Raw genomic sequence first — 23,869 nt, forward strand, 5'->3', positions numbered from 1 at the left:
CTGTATTCATTTAATGCTTAAAAATAAATCACCAGAGAGTTTTTTGTCCAGTTGTATAGATATACTGAAACGTTTGGTAGTGAATTCTGAATAGTTGCTATCTTAGGGAAGGTTGTATCCATTACTATTGGGATAAAGTTAACAATAGGTTTATAGGAACCTAGATTGAGAAATCCCTACCTATTGGAGCAATGATTCATCTGAAATATCTATTAGACAGATTTACTTGGACCTACAATTCTTTTTCCTTTTCTCTAATGTCTGTCAAAGAGCAATATGAGCATTTCAGAAGGGAAAAGTACTAACAGGAGAGACTTTTAGAAGAAACTAGTAGATATTTAGAAGAGACTGATCTCAATGGAAGTTTGTATGGAAGTAGGGTCTACCTATATGGATCTAGTTGCAGGATCAAAGCCTTGAAATTAAATATTTTTGGGACTTTGCTATAATGGAGTATTGAGGTGTACAGATTTTCTTGTAGTGCTAGTATCTTATTTTTTAAAAAGGTAGTTAGTTTGCTACATTGGGAGAAGTATACCACCAAAAAGAGAAAATAAAATCGTCTCAAATGGATTGCACAGGATATAAATTAGCACAGATCTAATAATACTAAGCTTTCATATAATGCTTCTCATCTGTGGATTTCACAGTGCTTTTACAAAGAAAGAGAGGTATTATACTTCCATTTCACAGTGGAACTAAGACACAGAGCATTTCCAATGATTTGCCGAAAGTCACACAGCAGGTTGACAGCAGAGCCAGGGACAGAAAAACAGAACATAGATCTCTGAACTTCTTGTTCAGTTCCTTCATCACCAAGTCCCATCTTTTCAATTTGACACTTTATGTATATATCAATGTTTACTTGTATTTGCTGCCATACTTATAATTGAGGATATGTTTTAGTCATTTACGGCCTGTGACCTGGTCTTGACTTCTACCTACACACACACACGCGCGCTCTCTCTCTCTCTTTCTCTCTCTGTGTATACCTACCTACGCACACACACACACACGCACCCCTGACTAAATTTTGCAGAGGCTGGCCCATGGGTGCTCAGCCTGAGGGTGACGCAGGGACTTGGGGGAATGAGGACGGCCCAGGACCCCTGCTGGTGCTGGGAGCAGGGGGTTTGGCGGGGCCAGCAGGCTCCCTTCTTACACTGCACTTCCTGGGAAGTGGGGATGTCCCCATTACTCAGCTCCTGCACGGAGGTGTAGCCAGGCAGTCTGTGCCTGCTGAGAGCGCTGGCTTCGCAGCTCCCATTGCTGGGAACCGTGGCCAATGGGAGCGGCAGGGGCGGTGCCTGTAGGCAGAGGGAGTGTGCAGAGCTTCCTGGCCATGCTTCCACCTAGGAGCTGAGCAAGGGGGATGTTGCTACTTCTGGGGAGCTCCCCCCAAGGCAAGCACCTCCCAGAGCCTGCCACACCCCTGAGCTGTCCCCCAGCCTCCTGAGTTTCCTTCCAACCCTGATATTCTATGAGTCACAGAGATCATGGAAAGTCACAGAATCTGTGACAAACTTGCAGCCTTATTTATAATTGTTAATGGAGACTTACTGATGGGACACTTCCTGGTTTTGTTTTTTAATAGATCTCTGTTGCTGGCTGAGCTTGAAAAGGAAGAGAAAGAAAAGGACTGGTATTATGCTCAGCTTCAGAACCTGACTAAGAGGATAGATAGTCTCCCTCTTACTGAAAATGTAAGTATCTACAATAGCAGCGTATTTTCTCATGTAATTGGTGCTGTGATGTGCATTTTGATGCTCTGTATATTTTATAAACTAGTTAAAATTATTTTTTGTGAAAAGAATGTTTCCTGTGCTCCAAATAAAAAACTAATATTCTGTCTAAATAATATACCAGTACCAGCAATTGCCTGTTTTCAGGTGTCATTTTACAAGCAAAAATCCATGCAAGAAGTCCCCCTCATAGGGGGGAACATAGTAAAATCTCATGCAGGGTTAATTAAAATACGCTATTTTTACTCTTTTGACATTCTACATCAAAGTCCTTAATTTCTAGCAGTTTCATAATTTTCTTCAACTTTGAGAAGCAGTATTATGTTAGCCAAAGATACAACTTCAGTAAGAGCTCTTAATTCAGGACAATGTTACTGGCAAAATGAGTGAAATATGGGTATAGATTTTGCAGATGCAGCTGACCCATCTGGGCCTTCGCTTTGTCACCTGCAGCACCACAAATGGGAATGAAAAAATACCACAGCAACACTGACTTTTTTACTATGAATAATTAAGGCTGAGGACCTTAGCAGGAAACATGTACTGTATTAATAAAGTTTTCTGAAACAGTTCTAACAGTAAATATGTAATGGTAAAGACACAATTCTCATATTATGCCAATTGTCCCCCCTCAGCCCTCTTTTTCTCAATATTAAACATACCACGTTTTTTAATCTTTCTTCGTAGATCTAAACATTTGATCATTTCTATAGCTCTCCTCTGGACTTTCTCCAGTTTGTCCACATCTTTTTTAAAGTATGGAACCCAGAAATGGAGATAGTATTGCAGCTGAGGCTTCACTAGGGCTGAGTACATATGGGAGGTAACTGCCCTGGTCTTCCATTCAACCCTCCTGTTGATACACCCTATAACAGAGGTGGACAAGCTTTTTGGCCCGAGGGCCACATCTGGGTGGGGAAATGAATGTAGGGCTGGGGCAGGGGGTTGGGATGCAGGAGGGAGTGCTGGGTGTGGGAGGGGGTGCGGTGTGCAGAAAGGGGCTCGGCAAGGGATTGGGGCAGAGGAGGGGTGCGAGGTGTAGGAGAGGGCTTAGGGAAGGGGATTGGGGTGTGGAGTGCAGGAGGGGGTTCAGGGCAGGGGTGAGGGAGGAGTGCAGCAGGGGGTTGGGATGCAGGAGGGGTGCAAGGGGCAGCATGGGGCTCAGGGTAAGGAGTTGGGGTGCAGCAGGGGTGTGAGGTGCAGCAGAGGGCTCAGGGCAGGGAGTTGGGGTGCAGGAGGGGTTCGGGGTGTGGGTTCTGGCCTGGCACTGCTTCCCTGGAGCGGCTTCGGGGTGGCAGCAGGGCTAAGACAGGCTCCCTGCTGGCCCCAGCCCTGCGCCACTCCCAGAAGCGGCCGGCACCACGTCCCTGTGGCCCCTGGGGGGTTGGCGGGAAACCACAGCCAATGGGAGCTTCGGGGGTGGTACCTGCAGGTGAGGGCAGTGCACGGAGCCCTCTGTCCTCCCTCCCCCAGGGGCCGCAGGGACATGGTGCCGGCCACTTCCGGGATCGGCGTGAGGCCTGCGGCACCACAGAGGTGGTAATCCTGTGGGCCAGATCCAAAGCCCTGATGGGCTGGATCCAGCCCACGGGCCGAAGTTTGCTCACCCCTGCCCTAGAATGTTAGTCTTTTTTGCAGCTTCATCACATATTGACTCATATTCAGTTTGTGATCCACAGCAATGCCCAGATCCCTTTCTGCAATACTACTGCACAGCCCAGTGGTCCCCAAACTGTGGGGCACACCTCTGTAGGGGTGCACAGAGGAATGTTCAAGGGAGTGCGGCAGGGCCTGGGCCAGCCTCCATGGGGGATGGGAGGGAGCACACCCAGCCCCGCTCTGCTCCCAGCTCCACCCTGGCCCCAGCCTTGGCTCCCAGCCACGGCCCTGCTCCTGTAGTCCCCCGACCCCTACTCCCGGCCCCAGCTCCCAACCCCCGCTCCTTGGGGGGCACGGAGACGTTCCATTATGGGTAAAGATGAGCATGACAGAAAAAGTTTGGGGGCCACTGGCATAGCCAGTTATTCCCTATTTTGTGTTTGTGCTTTTGAGTTTTCCTTCCTAAATGTAGCATTTTGCCCTTTATTGATCTTCATCTTGTTGATTTCAGGCCAATTTTCAAGGTTGTCTTGAATTCTAATACTGTCCTCCAAAGTGCTTGCAACCTGTCTCTTGGTATCATGCATATATTTTAAACACAGACTTTCAACTCCATTAGCCAAGTCATTAATGAAAGTTTGAATAGTACCGGACCCAGAACAGACCCCTCTACGACCTCACTAGATGTGTCCTCTCAGTTTGACAGTGTACATAGATAACTAGTCTTCTAAACTTTTATTTTTATTGTTTTTATATAAAATATAAACACATGCACAAGATGGAAATAGCTATAAATAACAAAATTCAGCATTCATTATTTACAAAACCTGGAAAAAAACGAAAATGAACAAAAAACCCTGAACCCATACATGTCATGCAAGGGATTAATTATTTAAGTGACTAAATAGATAAATAAACGAGAACATAACCTATGAGTATCAGGGACTAATAGATACTAAATTGCAAAAGTATGCAATAGCTTCATGTCTAACCAGACATCCTCATATTTCTTCCAAGCATTTCCGTTAGAGAATTAAAATTCTCATACACTGCAAGATCAAAAAAGTGCTAGGTAGCTTTATTGCAGGAACTCATCTAGCAGAAATAGATGCCAATAGAATCAAGAAGATGTAGGCAGATGCTGAATATCATTCACCATTGAATTCTAAGAGCAGAGGCACATCCATCTTAATGCATAAAAGTATAACTTTTCAATGTATACAGACTTGGTCTGAGCCTGAAGGAAGGTGCATTTTCTTGAAGGCTGTATCAATTTCAAAAAGCTAATTCTAGGAAGCATTTACAATCTAAGTGGAGGTAATTCTGAATTTTTCAAGGACACTGCAGACATTCTTTCTAATAAAAATGACAGTCCTGTAATGCTGGGAAGCAATTGGAATACTATGCTAGATAGACATCTGGACAAATCCAATTTACAAAGCACAATAGGCCAATCCTCATTATTAATGAATTAACTTGATTTAAAATATATATTGAAACTGAGACACCCAAGGACCAGGGCTGTTCATATTTCTCCATAGTACATTCATCTTACTCCAGAACTGACTTTTTTCTTGTGTACTCAGAACTGATTCCGGCATGCCTAGAAGCAACTATTGATAATATATTTAATTTCATATCATGCTCCAATTATACTTACCATTAGGGCTGTCGATTAATTGCAGTTAACTCAAAAAAAAAATTAACTGCAATTAAAAAATGTATCGTGATTAATTGCACTGTTAAACAATAGAATACCAATTGAAATGTATTAAATATTTTTGGATGTTTTTCTACATTTTCAAATATATTGATTTCAATTACAACACAATACAAAGTGTACAGTGCTCACTTTATAGTATTTTTTATTACAAATATTTGCACTGTAAAAATTATAAACAAAAGAAATAGTATTTTTCAGTTCCCCTCATACAAGTACTGTAGTGCAATCTCTAACGTGAAAGTATAACTTACAAATGTAGATTTGTTTTTGTTACATAACTGCACTCAAAAACAAAACAATGTAAAATTTTAGAGCCTACGAGTCCACTACTTCTTGTTTCTCTTAGCGATGGGCTGAACAAGTTTATTTACATTTACGGGAGATACTGCTTCCTGCTTCTTATTTACAGTGTCACCTGAAAGTGAGAACAGGTGTTTGCATGGCACTTTTGTAGCTGGCATTGTAAGGTATTTAGGTGCCATATATGCCAAACACTCGTATGCCCCTTCATGTTTCAGCCACCATTCCGGAGGACATGCTTCCATGCTGATGATGTTCGTTAAAAAAACAGTGTATTAATTACATTTGTGACTGAACTCCTTGGGGGAGAATTGTATGTCCCCTGCTCTGTTTTACCTGCATTCTGCCATATATTTCATGTTATAGCAGTCTCGGATGATGACCCAGCACATGTTCTTTGATTTACGAACACTGTCACTGCAGATTTGACAAAACGCAAAGAAGATACCAATGTGAGATTTCTAAAAATAGCTATAGCACTCGACCTAAGGTTTAAGAATCTGAAGTGCTGTCCAAAATCTGAGAGGGATGAGGTGTGGAACATGCTTTCAGAAGTCTGAAAAGAGCAACACTCTGATGCAGAAATTACAGAACCCAAACCACCAAAATAAATAAATAAATAAAAAATCAACCTTCTGCTGGTGGCATCTGACTCAGATGATGAAAATGAACATGCATCGGTCTGCTCTGCTTTGGATTGTTATTGAGCAGAACCCGTCATCAACATGGACGCATGTCTTCTGGAATGGTGGTTGAAGCATGAAGGAACATATGAATCATTAGCGCATCTGGCACATAAATATCTTGCAACTCCGTTTACAACAGTGCCATGCGAATGCCAGTTCTCGCTTTTTTTTGACATTTTAAACAAGAAGCTGACACCATTATCTCCTGCAAATATAACCAAACTTGTTTGTCTGAGTAATTGGCTGAAGTAGGACTGAGTAGACTTGTAGGCTCTAAAGTTTTACATTGTTTTATTTTTTAATGCAATTATTTTTTTGTACATAATTCCATATTTGTAAGTTCAACTTTCATGATCAAGAGATTGCACTACGGTACTTTTAGGTGAATTGAAATACACTATTTCTTTTGTTTTTTACAGTGCAAATATTTGTATTTAAAAAATAAATAGAAAGTGAGCACTGTACACTTTGTATTCTGTGTTGTAACTGAAATCAGTATATTTGAAAATGTAGCAAATATCCAAAAATATTTAAATAAATGGTATTTTATTATTTTTTAACAGTGCGATTAATCGCATGACAGCCCTACTTACCATAGAAGCTGATTACACTTCATTGAAATTTTCTAGGTGAAACCTGAACACTGCTACTAAAATATGCAAAATTTTGTTCCACAGTTGATTCAGTCATCTCTAATGTTGTACAAGAAAATAAGTACGCAGTTTCTCAGATACTATCTCTTGGGAAACTCTAAAAGCTACTGTAATGGGTGAGTGCATAAAGTATGCCATCCAAAAGAAGAGAGAGAGACTCAATTTACTAGAGACTCTGTCTAAGGAAATAGGTGAGTTGCAGAAAGTGCACAAGATTGACCCAAATAATGAAAACCTCCTATGTTCTCTGATCAATACCAAATATAAATATAATGAAAGCTTATCCAGCCAAGTCAAACTGACACTCAACAGAGTCAGACAAAGATATTACTAATGGGAAGATAAAGCATGTAAGCTACTTTCCATAAGACTTAGGATGGAATTAGCCAACAACCATATTTCTTATTACAAGAAGACGGGAGTGCCATCCTTGAACCAGTAGATATAAATAAACAATTCAACCAATTTTATCAGGCTTTTTATAAATCAGACAACCAGTTTGACTCTAACAAATTTGATCATTTCATTGCAGGCCTACTTTTTAATACCCTAACTTTTTAATACCCCACTTCAGAACAATTGTTGTTTATGGACAAAGCTTTCACAAAACAAGAGATTGAACAGGCTACAAAAAAATATGAATTCCAGCAAGGCTCCTGCGATGGATGGCTTTCTGGCAGATTTCTACAGAACATTTTGTAATCTGCATCTTCTGTTCTTTCAAAGGTCTTCATTGAAACATTCCAAAAAAGGAACCATGTCTCACGAAATGAGAACTGCTTTAATTACTTTAATATCAGAAAACAAAAAAGATAGTCGCAACTGTGGTGACTTCCTCCACATATCTATATTGAACACAGATTGCAAAATTTCAAAAATTGTAATGACATGACTGAACACCATCATCCCATCAGTTATACACTCAAATAACAGTAGTTTCATTAGAGCAAGATTGGCTCCTCATAATAAGAGAAAAATCGATCAATTGATCCAGAAAGTTCAGATATCAAATGTTCTCTCCATACCTTATCTCTAGATGTGCAGAAGGCATTTGAAAAATATTGAATGGCTTTATCTAATGCCTGTCCTAAAAAAATTCGGATTTGGACCAATATTCCTGAATTGGGTCAGTATATTATGCAACTCTCCCTTCACTTTAGTATAAACTAATGGAATTATTTCTCCCATACTTCAGCTAAAAAAAGGGACATGACAGGGCTGTCCCCTCTTGCACCTTTTTTTTAATTGCTCTCTTGAACCACTAGCAATGTATATACTTCAGCACTCAGACATTGAAGGGGTGATTATAAACAGGGAAGAACACAAAATCAGTTTATATTCTGATGACGTTTTTGTACTGTTGAAGAATCCCTCCTCATCAGTCCCGAGTAGTTGACATCTTCGGAGAGATCTTTGGTTTTTACATTAACTGGAATAAATCGCAAGCAATGGATATATGCAAAAGACCAGATCCTTCTCAGTTTCATCATTTTCCATTTCAGATATGCAAGGAAATAACTTATTTAGGTATTAAGATTTGTCCTAATCTTCCCAAAATTGTTTCTGTAAATATGGGCTATATATTAAAAGAAATTTCCAAGGATGTAGAGAGCTGGCATCTCCTCCCTCTATCTTTACTGGGGGAACAGAAATAGTCAAAATGAATATCTGCCAGAGATTGACTGCAAAGTCTCTCCTTCACTCTTTGCTCGAATAAGTGGGCTTATCATGCAATTTATATGGGGTAAAAAACATCTTCATTTGTCACACAATACCCTAAAAAGTGTGGGCAACTGGAGACATTGGGTTGACAGATTTATATCTATATTATCTAGAATTCCAAGTGTGTCCTTTTGTAAGGCGGTTCTCTTCCAGTGGCTTTAAATACACACCAGCTTGGTTTGAGATTCAGAAAAACTTAGCTATGCTGTTTGCTTCTCTCTCTTCTTTTATATACGTAGAGAGGCTACCCATACCCTTAAGGGAAATTTTAATCTTTGCAACTTCATGGGGCATCCTGCAACACGTTATGACAATTACATCATCCAGTCTTACTAAATCTGTTCTTGTATCACTGAGGGAGAACCCACGCCTAAGGATCAAGGCCAACTTCACACTTTCCATCCATGCAGTTTGGATAGAAGAGGATTAACAAAAATTAAAGATAAAATACAAGATAATAGACTGACCTCCTTCAATTGTATGTGTAACAAATATCAGCTACTGCTGTTTTCACAGTTCTTCTTCCAGCAGCTATGCTCAAGGATTCATGCAAGAATAGGGAACAATTGGTCTGTTTCAATTCTCTCACCTCTAGAAGAATATATTAGGAAATAAGGAAACAAAAGTCACTTTGTGGGAATTACTTATAGGTGACTTAATGCTTTGCAGTAACTTCCCACTCTCAGTCTCAAAGAAAAATAGGAAAAAGAACTTCACCATCTCAACAGAAATCTGGGAGGATATCTAGCTTAATGTGAAAGATACTTCAAGCTCTTTATCCTTGTGATGCTTCCAGTACAAGATATTTAAAACGTACACTGGAACTCCAGAACAATTGTTTAAGGCTAAATGGGCAACACACAAACAGCCACATATCAAGTATTCTGTATACCTGTCAGAAAATGCATGTGTTCTCTCTCAAAAACTCAGTGCTCTCTCAAAAACGTTGTCACTATCTTTCCTTTTCCAAGCTTGTATATTTTAGGGGTGCTGGATGAGTTGGTATTACAAGTTAACATTAAGAAAAGAATTGCAGTAACTGTGTTAGTGGTCAAAAGAGTTATTTTGAGAAAATGGAAATCTGTAATTCCTCCCTCATACAGTCTGGTTTAGTGAGCTATCTACAAATGCGTTGATGTGAACAATGACTCTGCTTAATAGATAACTATTGTTTGAGTATGGTTTATTCAACCAATTTTGTATCCACTATACAGTAATTTAATCTAGAATACATTTCCCTAGTTTCCTTATGAGAATGTCATGTGGGATTATTTTAGTAAGATTTTTGACACACAGATATATTGTGCATTTTAATGTATGCACTTTAATTCTATTTTCCACCAATTCAGACAGCCTAATCCTGCAAAGTGCTGAGCAACCTGAGCTCCCACTAAAGTCATGAAAAAAAGCAGTAGACATGGTTTCACTAACTTCATTGGGCAATGAGTTCTCAGCACTTCATAGAAATAGACTTATTCATCTCTCTCACTCCTTTTCTTCTTCCTCCAACCGCTCTCTTACTCCTACTGTCCAGGATCCCAAGTTGTTACCTCCGGAGTGCTAACATGATCAGGGAGAGTAAGTTAGTGAACAGTGCCTCAACCAGAGAGGGTGTTCGTAGCTCAGGATACATTCTGTAACCTATGCAGAGGAAGAACAATGGTTCAGATTTGACATGTGCTGGTATGCAAGACTTGTTCACTATAATAATTTTCTTTTCTTTTAAAGTCTTACTGTGCCCTTTCTGTTTAGAACACATTAAAATCACTGTCCCTGTTCCTTGACTGTCTTCCAGTACCCTCTGCAGAAGAAAAGACACTGCTTTCAGTGTTGGAGGCCAGATAAATCAGAGGATTACAAAATTGAACACCCAGTTTGTTTACTGTTTCTGAATCTTCCCTTGTTAATTTGACTTTAAGCAAATAATCCTTATATTCCAAACATACAGTTGATTCTCCATGCCTTCTCTTCTTTTTTTTATACTGCATCCTTTAAGATCTCAAATAATATTTTCATTTGTCTCAAGAGCCTAAACTAAAGATGTTAGCAGTCTTGTCATTGTTGCCTACTGAGTGATCTGGTTTCTTATTTATCATTGTTCATTGGAGATCTGGAATGTTTGTCCAGAGTACCCATGATTTTAGTTATCATGTACACAGTGTACTATATTTAAGTGGGTTAGTTGAAGAAATATCTCATGAAGGTGCTAGCAGTCAAAATTCCATTGTTATTCATTAGACAGATTTTCTCTTTCGGGCAAGCGTGTAGCACAGAGGCACTCTTTTAATGGAACTCAGATATATTTGAACTCCAACAAATTGCCTGCCACTGTACAAAATTTAGAAGATTTAGTCTCTGCTCCAGATTATTAAACTATATTACAGGCATTACAGTCCAAATATAGCATTGTATAAATGCAAGAAATATAACATTAAAACTAGGGCTGTCAAGCGATTAAAAAGGTTATTCGTGTGATTGATCTTTTTAATATAAATATTTTTGGATGTTTTCTACATATTCAAATATATTGATTTCAATTATAACACAGAATACAAAGTGTACAGTGCTCACTTAATATTTATTTTTTATTACAAATATTTGCACTGTAAGAAACAAAAGAAAAAGTATTTTTCAATTCACCTAATACAGGTACTGTAGTGCAATCTCTTTATCATGAAAGTTGAACTTACAAATGTAGAATTATGTAAAAAAAAACTGCATTCAAAAATAAAACAATATAAAACTTTAGAGCTTACAAATCCACTCAGTTCTACTTCTTGTTCAGCCAATTGCTCAAACAAGTTTGTTTACATTAGTGGGAGATGATGCTGCCTACTTCTTGTTTACAATATCACCTGAAAGTGAGAACAGGCATTCACATGGCACTGTTATAGCTGGCATCGCAAGATTTTTACTTGCCAGATGTGCTAAAGAGTCATTTGCCTGTTCATGCTTCGACCACCGTTCCAGCGGACGTGTCCATGCTGATGATGGGTTTTGCTCAATAACTATCCAAACAGTGAGGATCGATGCATGTTCATTTTCATCACCTGAATCAGATGCCACCAGCAGAAGGTTGATTTTCTTTTTTGGTGGTTTGGGTTCTGTAGTTTCCACCTCAAAGTATTGCTCTTTGAAGACTTCTGAAAGCATGTTCCACACCTCGTTCCTCTCAGATTTTGGAAGGCACTTCAGATTCTTAAACCTTGGGTTGAGTCCTGTCACTATCTTTAGAAATCTTACATTGCTATCTTCTTTGCATTTTGTGAAATTTGCAGCAAAAGTGTTCTTAAAATGAAGAACATGTGCTGAGTCATCATCTGAGACTACTATAACATGAAATATATGGCAGAATGTGGGTAAAATAGAGCCAGAGACATACAATTCTCCCCAAATAGTTCAGTCACAAATTTAATTAATGCATTATTTTTTTAACAAGTATCATCAGCATGGAAGCATGTCCTCTGGAATGGTGGCCAAAGCATGAATGGGCATACAAATGTTTAGCATATCTGGCACTAAAATACCTTGCAATACCGGCTACAAAAGTGCCATGCGAACTCCTGTTCTCACTTTCAGGTGATATTGTAAACAGGAAGTGGGCAGCATTGTCTCCCGTAAATGTAAACATACTTGTTTGTCTTAATGATTGGCTGAACGAGAAGTAGGACTGAGTGGACTTGTAGGCTCTAAAGTTTTGCATTATTTTGTTTTTGAGTGCAGTTACATAACAAAAAAAAATTCTACATTTCTAAGTTGCACTTTCTCGATAAAGAGATTGCACTAAAATACTTTATGAGGTGAATTGAAAAATATTTTCTGTTTATCATTTTTCTAGGGCAAATATTTGTAATAAAAAATAATATAAAGGGAGCCGTGTAAACTTTGTATTCTGTATTGTTTGAAATCAATATATTTGAAAATGTAGAAAAACATCCAAAAACATTTTATAAATTTAAATTGGTATTCTATTTAACAATGCAATTAAAACTGCGATTAATTTTTTTAATCACGATTAATTTTTTTGAGTTAATCGCGTGAGTTAACTGCGATTAATCGACAGCCCTATTAAAACAATATACATTGACATATATGATATATCAGTATACGGTTGAAAACCTTTATGTAGTCTGATTATTTTTTTAATGAAACTTCATGTATAGTGAAGTTTATTCTGTATGGGCAAGTAAATAAAATATATGGCACATGACAATAAATAACATTGTATTAAAAGGTTAGAAAAGTACATTTTAAATTTGGCTCTATAATTATCAGTAAAAACTATATGAATGCCCTAGGGTAAAGAATTCCAACACATCCCATTATCCTGGAGTTAGCATAAATCTGACATACACCAAGAATTGAAGAGAGGCCAAAGTGTATGTGCAACGTATGAGATGGAATGTAAACTTAAATTTGGCAAATATAAAGTTTTGAGATGCATCTCAAGCAAGTAAGAGGTTTTTTTAGTCTTTTATAACGTGTAAATAGGCAAATCATATACACCTCTACCCCGATATAATGCGGTCCGATATAATGCGAATTCGGATATAACGTGGTAAAGCAGCGCTCTTGGGGATGGGGCTGCTTTACTTCGTTATATCTGAATTTGTGTTACCACAAGTGGTTCCTCTGTGCGCCCCCCCCCGTTACTTGCTGCGGCCCTCCCCGGGGGCCCCCGCCGCAGCTCCGCTTCTCCCCCCTCCCTCTCAGGCTTGCCGCGCCAATCAGCTGTTTAGCACGGCAAACCTGGGAGGGAGGAGAGGCGGAGCTGAGCAGTGTGCTCGTGGGAGGAGGAGGAGGCGGAGTGGAGGTGACCTGGTGACCCCTACTTGCTGCACCTCCCCCTCTTCCCCCCCCCCGCCATATTTAGAGAGCTTGCAGAGTAAGTCTTCTGATGGTATGCTGATTTACATATGTTGGTGTCTGAATCCTCCTTGCATGTTGTGGTGTGGTCTTTTGTTTAGACAATTTACATGATTTACAGGAAAAAATCAAGCTATTGGATAGTAGTATGTATCCTTGTTGATAACCAATAATGTTTTATTTTAGTGTTCAGTTTTTGTCTAAATTTATGAAGTTCCAGTATGAAATTCATTGTTTTTATCCAGAATTGCTTGCTAAAATGTCTTTTCCATGTTTGGATTCCAGTTCTCCTTGCAAACAGACATGACAAGAAGGCAGTTAGAATATGAGGCAAGGCAAATCAGAGCTGCCATGGAAGAACAATTAGGTACTTGTCAGGACATGGAGAAGCGGGCACAGGTAATGTAATTTTTTTTAAACTAGGTTTTTCTTTTTAAAGTTAAACTGAATAGAATGGGTTATCCTTTTGATTTTATTAAATTATTGGTGATTTTGTTTTTGAAGTGTTTATTAACATAGCAGTGTCTTAGAGTTTTTTCATATAGATACTCATTTTTATATTTAAAAAGTTATCAAAACATGTATTGTACAAAATCCCTGCTCTCTACAGTAAATGAGCAAATATCCCTCTACTGGATTAGTAGAAGACTTAGGAGAACTTCTGAGGTAGAAAATCCCTAGAAAAGGGGAGTATTTTAAAATATTGGTTGAGTATTTTAAATAGCATATGTCTGAAACTGCCTTTTTTCTAGTCTGCTATACTGTCTTCTTTTAGTTTGCATTATTGAGTTTAAAATAAAATCCCACTGCTTTTGTTAAACTGTCACCAAAGTACATGTATAAAGGGCTAATCATTAAATCCAGATGAACCAACAAAAATATACTCATACTCACTATACCCATAAATTCCTGTTTGCTCCAGCAAAGGGTGTTTTTGCCTTCATGAATGCATGCATAATTTTGCAAGCAGACCATTTCACCCATATTTGAAAATAGAACCCAAAGTGGAGCTGTGTGGCACCAGAAATGGAAATGATCAATTGCTGACTGCTCATGCAGACTATTGTCACTATGTCAATGTTGGATAACCTTCATAATTCATTGCCACCCAGTTCCAAAGCATTAAAGTAAATAACTCAGTAGAATAGCATGCTTTCTTGTGACTGAAAGTTTTATCAAAATTAATTAATCAAAATAATATATTCTTCAATCTTCATTTTCTTCATTGAACTCTCACTTTAATACAAAATACATATGAAGTAATTTTAATTAGTCAAGTGTCTAATTATTTTTAAGAAGCTTTTCATAATGAAACAGGTAAACAAACTAGTGGGACTTTCCTAGTATCCCTGGTTTATGTAAAATTCATTTTTGGCACATAATCTGTAGTTTCTCATTTTAGGACTCAGTCTTTCAGGTGTGTAGATTAAGGCTGTAGGAGAAAGCAATGCTGAACTGCCAATAGAAGTGTTAAACAGAGTCCTTTATTATGCACACTTTGGTACAGTGAAGTAAAATGAGTGGTCACTATAGCCTGGATGCCCAGGTTTTATGGGCACTCAAAAGAGCTGCTTCTGCTGTTTGAAGTAGGAGTAACTGATATATTTAAAATGGCATATCATATCTGTTCACTGGTTTTAACCTTTAAATACTCTGCCTCTCTCTTCTCTCCCTCCATTCCCCGACTGTAGCTGTATTACTTTGAAAGGATGCTATCTCTAAGTAGCTACCTCCTTATATGTTCTGTTTTCTCTTGGGAATTAACATAGGTAGATCTTAGTTCATGAGACCCTTCAAAAATGTTCAGTGTCCTGTTGATTGTAATCACAGCACCATCCCTATATTTCTACAAAATTCAGAGAAAGAAGGGAAGACATGTATGTGTGCAAGAAAACTATAACTTTCTTCTGAACATGAACCCTAGCTCATTGTGGATTTTCCATATCAAGGGTAGAAATTATGATATTAAAAATGGATAAAAGTTAACTGGTTTTCAGATAACTAGGAGTAAACTGACACGTTGATAGTGAACTCTATGTAGATTAGTTCATCATAGTGTTCAAGTAATATAAACTAGGCTATTCATACTGGTAAATACAATGAACTCATATATTCTGCAACTTTCATTCTGCTCCACGGTTTTCTAAGCTTTCAATGTCTTCTGTCAGAATTTATATCTCACACTAAACATTTCACATGTAAAATGTAAGCTTGTGGAAAAAGAAACAAATTAGCCATATACAAATGTGAAAACAATAAAAAGACCCACATTAGAAAGGAGTCAAGTATCAGAGAGGTAGCCGTGTTAGTCTGGATCTGTAAAAAGTGGCACCTTATAGACTAGCAGACGTATTGGAGTATAAGCTTTCGTGGGTGAATACCCACTTCGTCAGATGCATGTGAAAGGAGGTTAGCCATTTAAATAGTTGTTAAGGAAGTTATAATAAACTGACTTCGTCCACTTCCTAGAGTTCATAACTTCATTTGGAGATCTGAATTGACAAATAGAGAAACCAGATTTAACCTGATTGTTTTGTTTAACTTGACCATTTGAACAATTGTGTAATACTGCTGCTGCTAATAGAGGGAGGTCAAAATTGGAACCATGGATTTTAACCTTTTAAGATTTTGGAGAGATTAAAAGTTAAAAATTTTAAACCTGTCCTTACAAATTTTGTTTCTACTTAAATTAAAAATGAGAAGGCTCTTACTTGTCCTGAACATATAATAATAGAAATGGACCTTGAGAGGTGATCTCATCCAGTGTTTTCAAACTTTTTTTTCTCGTGACCCAGTTGAAGAAAATTGTTGATGGCCATGACCCAACATAATTACATCTTTTGACTAGAGTTTTCATAAAATCATAATAATGCAATACATTTCATCTTAACCCACTTTACATAACTAACACTAGACAAAACCATTACTTTTAAACAAAACACTATAAAGGCGATCAGGTTGAGTTTCACTTACTTAATGTGACTGGTGGGCCTGTTTGTTCCTTATGATCTCGTTCCAGTCAGGATCACAGGATGAAAGGGCTACCAGCAAATCAGGTCCACTGTTCAGTCGATTTCTTTCTTTGGCTTTTAATCTTGTCAGATTTGAAAATCCAACGTCACACATGTAGGTTATTGTGAAAGGCAGCAACAAGAGCACTTACTTTACTTAGCTGTGGATATTCTTTGGAAACACTGATCCAAAATGATGACAGGTTTATTGACTTGTGCCGTGTTTTCAGAGTGTTATCACAGGTGAGATGCAGCAGTTCATTCTCTTGCTCAGGTGTCAGATTTAGCTCCATTATTGCCTCTGTGTTTTTGAAAGCAAAAGGATCTTTCACCCAGCGTTTTTCATTCAAATATTCAAACTTCTTTATTGGGAAATAGTGACTAAAACTCTCAGACCGAGCAGCAAGATATAACTGTATGATAGTTTTTATTTAATTCACTTTTTCCTCACTGGTGGTGGTCTCCTCAGTGTGTTGTAACAGTGTTGAGAACATGTAGTAGCTGGGCCGATTACTTTTCAGATGTGCTTGCCACAGTGCCAATGACTTTTGAATTACTTATATCTCTTCACAGTGTTGAAACAAATCATTGCATCTTCCTTGTAACTTCAAGTTTAGTTAATTTAAAATCGAGAAAATGTCAGCAAGGTATGACAACTTATTAACCATCTATCATCATCAAACAAAGTTGCCAAGTTAGACTGTTTCAGCACCAAAAAAAATGAATCTCATTCCTGAGTTCGTACACCCTGGTTGGTAAGCACTCTGCTCCGCGACAGCCACCTTACTTCAGTGTGAAACAGTAAATGCATGTGTTCTGTTACCATGTCTGAGCATAGCACTTCAGAAAGCCTGCTGTTGAGTGAGCTCCCTTTAATGAAGTTTACAGTTTTGACTGCTTCCTTCAGTACTGCCATAAGATCAGGAGAAATACCCCCGTATGCCAAAGCTTCACGGTGAATAAAACAATGATTCCAAACAATATTATTGCCAGCTGCCTCACAGATTTTTTTTCACAACTCCATTGTTCTTTCCGGTCATATTTGCTGCACCCTAGGCAAAGGCACACAAGTGGCTCCACGTGTCTCTCGCCCGCAGGCACACCCCTCTCCCCAGCTCCCATTGGTTGGTTCCTGGCCAATGTGAGTGTGGAGCCAGTGCTCAAGATGGGAGCAGCGCGCGGAGCCCCATGGCCCCCCTGCCTAGAAGCCAGACCTACTGTGGGCCTCTTCCAGGGCGTAGGGCGGTGTCGGAACAGGTAGGGACTTCCTTAGCTGGGCAGCACCACTGACGGGACTTTGAAAACCAACCTCTTGCACTGAGACAAGAAAGACATGTAGAAAGAAAGATGATGCAAGGGATAAGGTTTAATAAGGTTTAATTAGGCCACAACCTTATTATTTAACTCATCTGGGAGCTTACCAGCAATAATTTGTAAAATGCAGGTCATGATTCCTTCCTTAATCACTTTCCTCTAGTGGAAGGCTGCTCCCACTCCTCCTCCCCACATGGTCCCAGCCCATTGCTGGGAGCCCACTGCCCTCTCCGTCTATGAGGGATAAGGTACTGGGGGAAAAAGGGGCTGTCTCAGCTGTACCAGACATTAGGAGCCTAATCCTTTCCCCAGCTTCTTTAGGGCTTGTTTCCCCTAAGTCCACTTCAAATTCTGATTTATCAGTGAATCAGACCCCCTATGGAATGAATACTTAGACGGGATAGGGGCCAGTGTTTTACCTGAGCTCCACCAACTCCCAAAGTGTGTGTGTGGGATCTTAAAGGGCTATACTACCCTTTTTTTCACCCCAGTCAAGGTAAAGGCATCCTGCCTTAAGGTTGTGTAGATTACATTTTCTAGGTTCAGACGTGTCTGAAATTTTGCAAGCATAACTGTTCTTGGCCCAGAGTATCAGAAATCTTGCAAAAACAGGTGGCTTTACAAAATTTCCTACATTTTCAGCCCCAAACTTTTAAACTGTTCAGGATTTCAGCACGGTCAAATCTGTTCACAAATCTTAACCTAAATCTAATCTAGATTAGTGCTTCAATCTAGTATTTATAGATATTGCATCTTTAGATGTCTGAAATATTCTTATATCTAACTTATTTTTCCTAACCTTATTAAATGTTTTAAACCAGATATTATAGTTTTATTTTAGCTTTACAAAAGTAATGATAAATTCACCTGTAATCACACTGATTAGTAAAATTAAAATATTTTTTTAAATAAAGTATTAATAGGATTTGTACACCGTATTTTGCATATGAAGACTCTTTATCCGCAAGTCTTTTGTTAATAATTGTGATGATTTAGAACATAAGAATGGCCATACTGGGTCAGACCAAAGGTCCATCTAGCCCACTGGCCAATGCCAGGTGCCCCAGAGGGAATGAACAGAATAGGTAATCATCAAGTAATCCATCCCTGGTTGCCCATTCCCAGCTTCTGGCAAACAGAGGATAGGGACACCATTTCTGCCCATACTGGCTAAAATAGCCATTGATGGACCTATCCTCCATGAACTTATCTAGTTCTTTTTTTAACCTTGTTATAGTATTATTTTTAAATGAATTTGATAGAATTTAGGGCTGTCAATAGCAGTTAACTCATGCGATTAAAAAAAATCGCAATAAAAAATTAATCGATCAATCATACTGTTAACAATAGAATACCAATTGAAATTTATTAAATATTTTTGGATGTTTTTCTTCATTTTCAAATATATTGATTTCAATTACAACACAGAATACGAAGTGTACAGTGCTCAATTTATATTATTTTTTATTACAAATATTTGTTCTGTAAAAAAGATAAACAAAAGAAATAGTATTTTTCAATTCACCTCATACGAGTACTGTAGTGCAATCTCTTTATCATGAAAGTGCAACTTACAAATGTAGATGTTCTTTGTTAGATAACTGCTCTCAAACAAAAGAATGTAAAACTTTAGAGCCTACAAGTCCACTCAGTCCTACTTCTTCAGCCAATCGCTAAGAGAAACAAGTTGGTTTACATTTACAGGAGATAATGCTGCCCACTTCTTAATTAGTGTCACCTGAAAGTGAGAACAGGTGTTTGTATGGCACTGTTGTAACTGGTGTCACAAGATATTTATGTGCCAGATGCGCTAAAGATTCATATGCCTCTTCATGCTTCGGCCATCGTTCCAGAGGACATGCTTCCATGCTGATGACATTCGTTTAAAAAAAATGCATTAATTAAATTAATGACTGAACTCCTTGGGGGAGAATTATATGTCTCCTGCTGTTTTACCCGCATTCTACCATATATTTCATGTTATAGCAGTCTTGAATGATGACCCAGCACATGTTGTTCGTTTTAAGGACACTTTCACTTCAAATTTGACAAAATACAAAGAAGATACCAATGTGAATTTTCTAAAGATAGCTACAGCACTGGACCCAAGATTTAAGAATCTGAAGTGTCTTCCAAAATCTGAGAGGGATGAGGCATGGAGCATGCTTTCAGAAGTCTTAAAAGAGCAACACAAAAGAAAAGAGAAAATCAACCTTCTGCCAGGGCCGGCCCACAACATTTTGGCACCTGAGGCGGGGAGCTCAAATGATGCCCCCATGCTCCCTCGCTTGGGCCAAAACTTTGAAAGGTCTCAATTCTGCCGCCTTCCTGTTGTACTCCTTTCATGGTACTGCTCTGCTACCTACCCCAATAAAGGAGAACTAACAACTTAAAATGCCTTGTTCAAAAATTTTAAGTAACACTTAACTTTCAAACGCCTGAACAGCAAATGTAACTTTGCTTGTCTGCATAGTAAACACTGGCATTTTTATCTGTTTGAATAATCAAAGTGGTGCTTTCTATGCCTTGGTTGCAAAGATTTGAACTGCTTCCTGCTGAAGGTCCGCAGTCTGGGCCAGCTCATGCTCTATTGAGATGGTTGCAAGGCCGACCAGCCTCTCCTGTGTCACTATGGAGCGTAGATGTGTTTTTATTAACTTCAGCTTGGAGAAGCTGCATTCTCCACTGGCAATTGTTACAGGAAGTGTTAGAAATATGCGCAGAGCAACAGAAGCATTTGGAAAGAGGGTGGTCATCTTATTTGTGCACATATATTCCAGAACAGCCTTTGGAGTTGATCCTGCTGAAATGTGTGTCTACACTACGATATTACTCCGATTTTACAGAATTCAATTTTTGGAAACAGATTGTATAAAGTCAGGTGCATGCGGCCACACTAAGCACATTTAATTCGGTGGTGTGCGTCCATACTACTGAGGCTAGCGTCGACTTCTGGAGTGTTGCACTGTGGGTAGCTATCCCATAGCTTTCCCATAGTTCCCACAGTCTCCCCCACCCACTGGAATTCTGGGTTGAGATCCTAATGCCTGATGGGGCAAAAAACATTGTCACGGGTGGTTCTTGGTACATATCGTCAGGCCCCCCTCTCCCTCCTTCCCTTCCTCCGTGAAAGCAACGGCAGACAACCATTTCGCGCCTTTTTTCCTGGGTTACCTGTGCAGACGCCATACCACGGCAAGCATGGAGCCCGCTCAGCTCAATGCAGCAGTCATGAACATTGTAAACACCTTGCGCGTTATCGTGCAGTTTATGCTGAATCAGAAACTGCAAAACCAGGCGAGGAGGAGGCGGCAGCGTGGCGAGGAGAGTGATGATGACATGGACACAGAATTCTCTCAAACCGCGAGCCCCGGCGCTTTGGAGATCATGGTGTTAATGGGGCAGGTTCATGCCGTGGAACGCCGATTCTGGGCCTGGGAAACAAGCACAGATTGGTGGGACCGCAGAGTGTTGCAGGTGTGGGACGATTCCTAGTGGCTGCGAAACTTTCGTATGTGTAGGGCCACTTTCATGGAACTTTGTGACTTGCTTTCCCCTGCCCTGAAGTGCCAGAATACCAAGATGAGAGCAGCCCTCACAGTTGAGAAATGAGTGGCGATAGCCCTGTGGAAGCTTGCAATGCCAGACAGCTACCGGTCAGTCGGGAATCAATTTGGAGTGGGCAAATCTGCTGTGGGGGCTGCTGTGATGCAAGTGGCCAAAGCAATCACTGAGCTGCTGCTACCAAAGGTAGTGACTCTGGGACATGTGCGGGTCATATTGGATGGCTTTGCTGCAATGGTATTCCCTAACTGTGGTGGGGCGATAGATGGAACCCATATCCCTATCTTGGCACCGGAGCACCAGGGCACCCACTACATAAACCGCAAGGGGTACTTTTCAATGGTGCTGCAAGCAATGGTGGATCACAAGAGATGTTTCACCAACATCAATGTGGGATGGCCGGGAAGGGTTCATGACACTCGCCTCTTCAGGAACACTAATCTGTTAAGTAGCTGCAGCAAGGGATTTACTTCTCAGACCAGAAAATAACAGTTGGGGATGTTGAAATGCCTAAGGTTATTCTGGGGGACCCAGCCTACCCCTTAATGCCATGGCTCATGAAGCCATACATAGGCAGCCTGGACAGTAGTCAGGAGCTGTTTAACTATAGGCTGAGCAAGTGCAGAATGGTGGTAGAATGTGCATTTGGATGTTTAAAGGGTCACTGGCTCACTTTACTCACTTGCTCAGACCTCAGCCAAACCAGCATTCCCATTGTTATTGCTGCTTGCTGTGTGCTCCACAATCTCTGTGAGAGTAAGGGGGGAGACATTTATGGCGGGGTGGGAGGTTGATGCAAATCGCCTGGACGCTGATTACGCGCAGCCAGACACCAGGGTGATTAGAAGAGCACCCCAGGAAGCGCTGCGCATCAGAGAAGCTTTGAAAACCAGTTTCATCACTGGCCAGGCTATGGTGTGAGTTCTGTTTGTTTCTCCTTAATGAAAACCTGCCCCCTTGATTGATTCATTCTCTGTAAGCCAGTCACCCTCCCCGCTTCGATCACAGCTTGCTTTCAGAGGAAATAAAGTCGCTATCATTTTAAAACCATGTATTCTTTATTAATTGATTATAAAAAATAGGGAGAGAACTGACAAGGTAGCCTGTGTGGGGTGGGGGAGGAGGGAAGGAAAAGGCCACTTCAAAACTTGTTGAATTTACAGCCTTTTGCTTGGGCTGTCCACTGGGGTTGAGTGGCAGGGTGCACGGAGCCTCCTCCCCCCCCTTCCCCTCCCCCGGCGTTCTTGGGCGTCTGGGTGAGGAGGCTATGGAACTTGGGGAGGGGGGAGGGCGGTTATACAGGGGCTGCCGCGGCACTCTGTGATCCTGCTGCCGTTCCTGAAGCTCCACCAGACCCTGGAGCATGTCCATTTGATCCCTCAGTAGTTCCAGCGTTGCACGCTGCCTCCTCTGATCTTCCTGCCGCCACCTCTCATCTCGAGCGTCCCTCCTGTCCTCACATTCATTGGACGCTTTCCTGTACTGTGATACTGTGCCCTTCCACTCATTCAAATAAGCTCTTTCACTGCAGGTCGACTGCATGATCTCAGAGAACATTTCATCTCACGTGCATTTTTTTTTTTGCCGCCTTATCTGAGATAGCCTTCGGGACGGAGGAGGGAGGCTTGAAAAATGTGCAGCTGCGGGAGGGGAAAAAAGGGAAAGAAGTGATACATTTTACAGAACAATGAGTATACTCTTTCACGGTGAACAACACTATTCACAGTACATAGCACATGTGATTTCGGTACAAGGTGGCTTTGGTGTTAGAGATCACAGATGCAGGGCTGGGCAACAGAATTCAGCTTGCATGCAGCCATGGTAAGCCATTGTCTATCAGCTTCTGCAACCTTCATAAAAGCAGCACCCTCCTTTCCCATACCAAGCAAAGCCCGCTGAGTGCTGTGGTTTTTGTGTTTAACGTGCAGCAGCAGAAACTTAACTAACACCCGCCCCCCATCCAATTCTCTGGGATGATCCCTTTACCCCTCCCTCCACCGCGTGGCTGGTATCAGGGAAGATCCCTGCTAGCTAAACGCAAACAGCTCAGCGCCAATCCCCCCCCTTCCCCCCTCCCCCGCTTGGCTAACTGCAGAGAAGGATTTCTTTTCAGCCACAGGCAAACAGCCCCATAGGAACGGCCACCTCTGTCCCCTTAATTAAATTCCTGTATTTCAACCAGGTTACCATGAGCGATATCACTCTCCTGAGGATAACAGAGAGAGATAAAGAACAGATGTTGCTTGAATGCCAGCAAACACCGGGACCATAAACTGCCAGGCTTTGTCATGCAGTGATACCAAATTACTTGCTATTAGTATGGTGTAGTAAAGTGTCCTACCATGGAGGATGGAATAAGGCTGCCCTGCCCAGAAACCTTCTGCAAAGGCTTTTGGAGTACCACCAGGAGAGCTTCATGGAGATGTCCCTGGAGGATTTCCGCCCCATCCCCAGACACGTTAATAGACTTTTCCAGTAGCTTTACTGGCTGCGAATACATCCCAAGTCCTCAGGGCAAATTAATCATTAAAAAACATTTGATTTTAAACCGTGTTTTATATTTACAAAGGTACACTCACCAGAGGTCCCTTCTATGGCTTCATGGTATGGGATACCGCCTTGGGAGGGTTGGGAGGCTACTTCAGTCAGGCTGAGAAAAAGATCTGACTGTTGGGGAGAACGGTGTGCT

General features: G+C 40.3%; 1 protein-coding gene across 1 annotated transcript in view; it reads left to right on the forward strand.

The window, feature by feature from the left end:
- The window catches only part of APC (APC regulator of WNT signaling pathway), a 192,579-nt gene that overhangs the window by 80,693 nt on the left and 88,017 nt on the right, over positions 1-23,869 (forward strand). Inside the window, exons 5-6 of the mRNA XM_045020885.1 lie at positions 1,595-1,703; positions 13,577-13,690. Of these exons, the coding sequence (XP_044876820.1) occupies positions 1,595-1,703; positions 13,577-13,690 (223 nt within the window). The remainder of the gene's footprint in view (positions 1-1,594; positions 1,704-13,576; positions 13,691-23,869) is intronic.

The sequence above is a fragment of the Mauremys mutica genome, chromosome 6 (genome assembly GCF_020497125.1).
Source record: "Mauremys mutica isolate MM-2020 ecotype Southern chromosome 6, ASM2049712v1, whole genome shotgun sequence".
Lineage (NCBI taxonomy): Eukaryota > Metazoa > Chordata > Testudines > Geoemydidae > Mauremys > Mauremys mutica.